This window comes from Cynoglossus semilaevis, chromosome 8, assembly GCF_000523025.1.
Source record: "Cynoglossus semilaevis isolate Cse_v1.0 chromosome 8, Cse_v1.0, whole genome shotgun sequence".
Taxonomy (NCBI): Eukaryota; Metazoa; Chordata; class Actinopteri; order Pleuronectiformes; family Cynoglossidae; genus Cynoglossus; species Cynoglossus semilaevis.
Genome location: NC_024314.1, coordinates 28,742,967 through 28,743,362, shown reverse-complemented (window position 1 = coordinate 28,743,362; position 396 = coordinate 28,742,967). Strand labels below are relative to the sequence as shown.

The 396-nt window shown below is 67.4% G+C and overlaps 1 protein-coding gene across 2 annotated transcripts in view; it reads left to right on the top strand.

Annotated features, from left to right (window-relative positions):
* net1 (neuroepithelial cell transforming 1) overlaps positions 1-396 on the top strand; it is a 48,001-nt gene that overhangs the window by 46,117 nt on the left and 1,488 nt on the right. For both annotated transcript variants that reach the window (XM_025057537.1, XM_025057538.1), the window contains one exon: positions 37-349. In XM_025057537.1, coding sequence (XP_024913305.1) covers positions 37-312 — 276 coding nt within the window. In that variant the 3' untranslated portion in view covers positions 313-349. The remainder of the gene's footprint in view (positions 1-36; positions 350-396) is intronic.

The window sequence follows — 396 nt, the reverse complement described above, 5'->3', positions numbered from 1 at the left end:
CCCCCAGAGCCCCCGGCCCCCCCCCACCCCGCCGGGGGGGGCCCCCGCTTCAAGCGCCGCCCTTCCTCCGTCTCGGCCATCGTCCACATGGAAGAAGCCGACGAGAACGCCCCGCAGCTCAAGTCCCAGTCCGCCCCCAGCTCGCCGTGCAACGACGGCGCCCCCAGCAGTCCCAGCGGCTCCTCGCTTTGCTCCTCCGCTTCTTCGACGGCGTCCTCCACGTCCTCGCTGTTGTCGTCCACGTCACACAAATTCAAAAAGGACAAGAAGCCCCTGTGTTCTCTGGGGAAGAGAAAAGAGACGATGGTGTGACGCGGCGGCGGCGGCGGCGCCCGGACAACAGTCGGACATTTTGGTTGTACATAAAGGGTGAGGGCGCGGAGGAGCGCGGCGTGG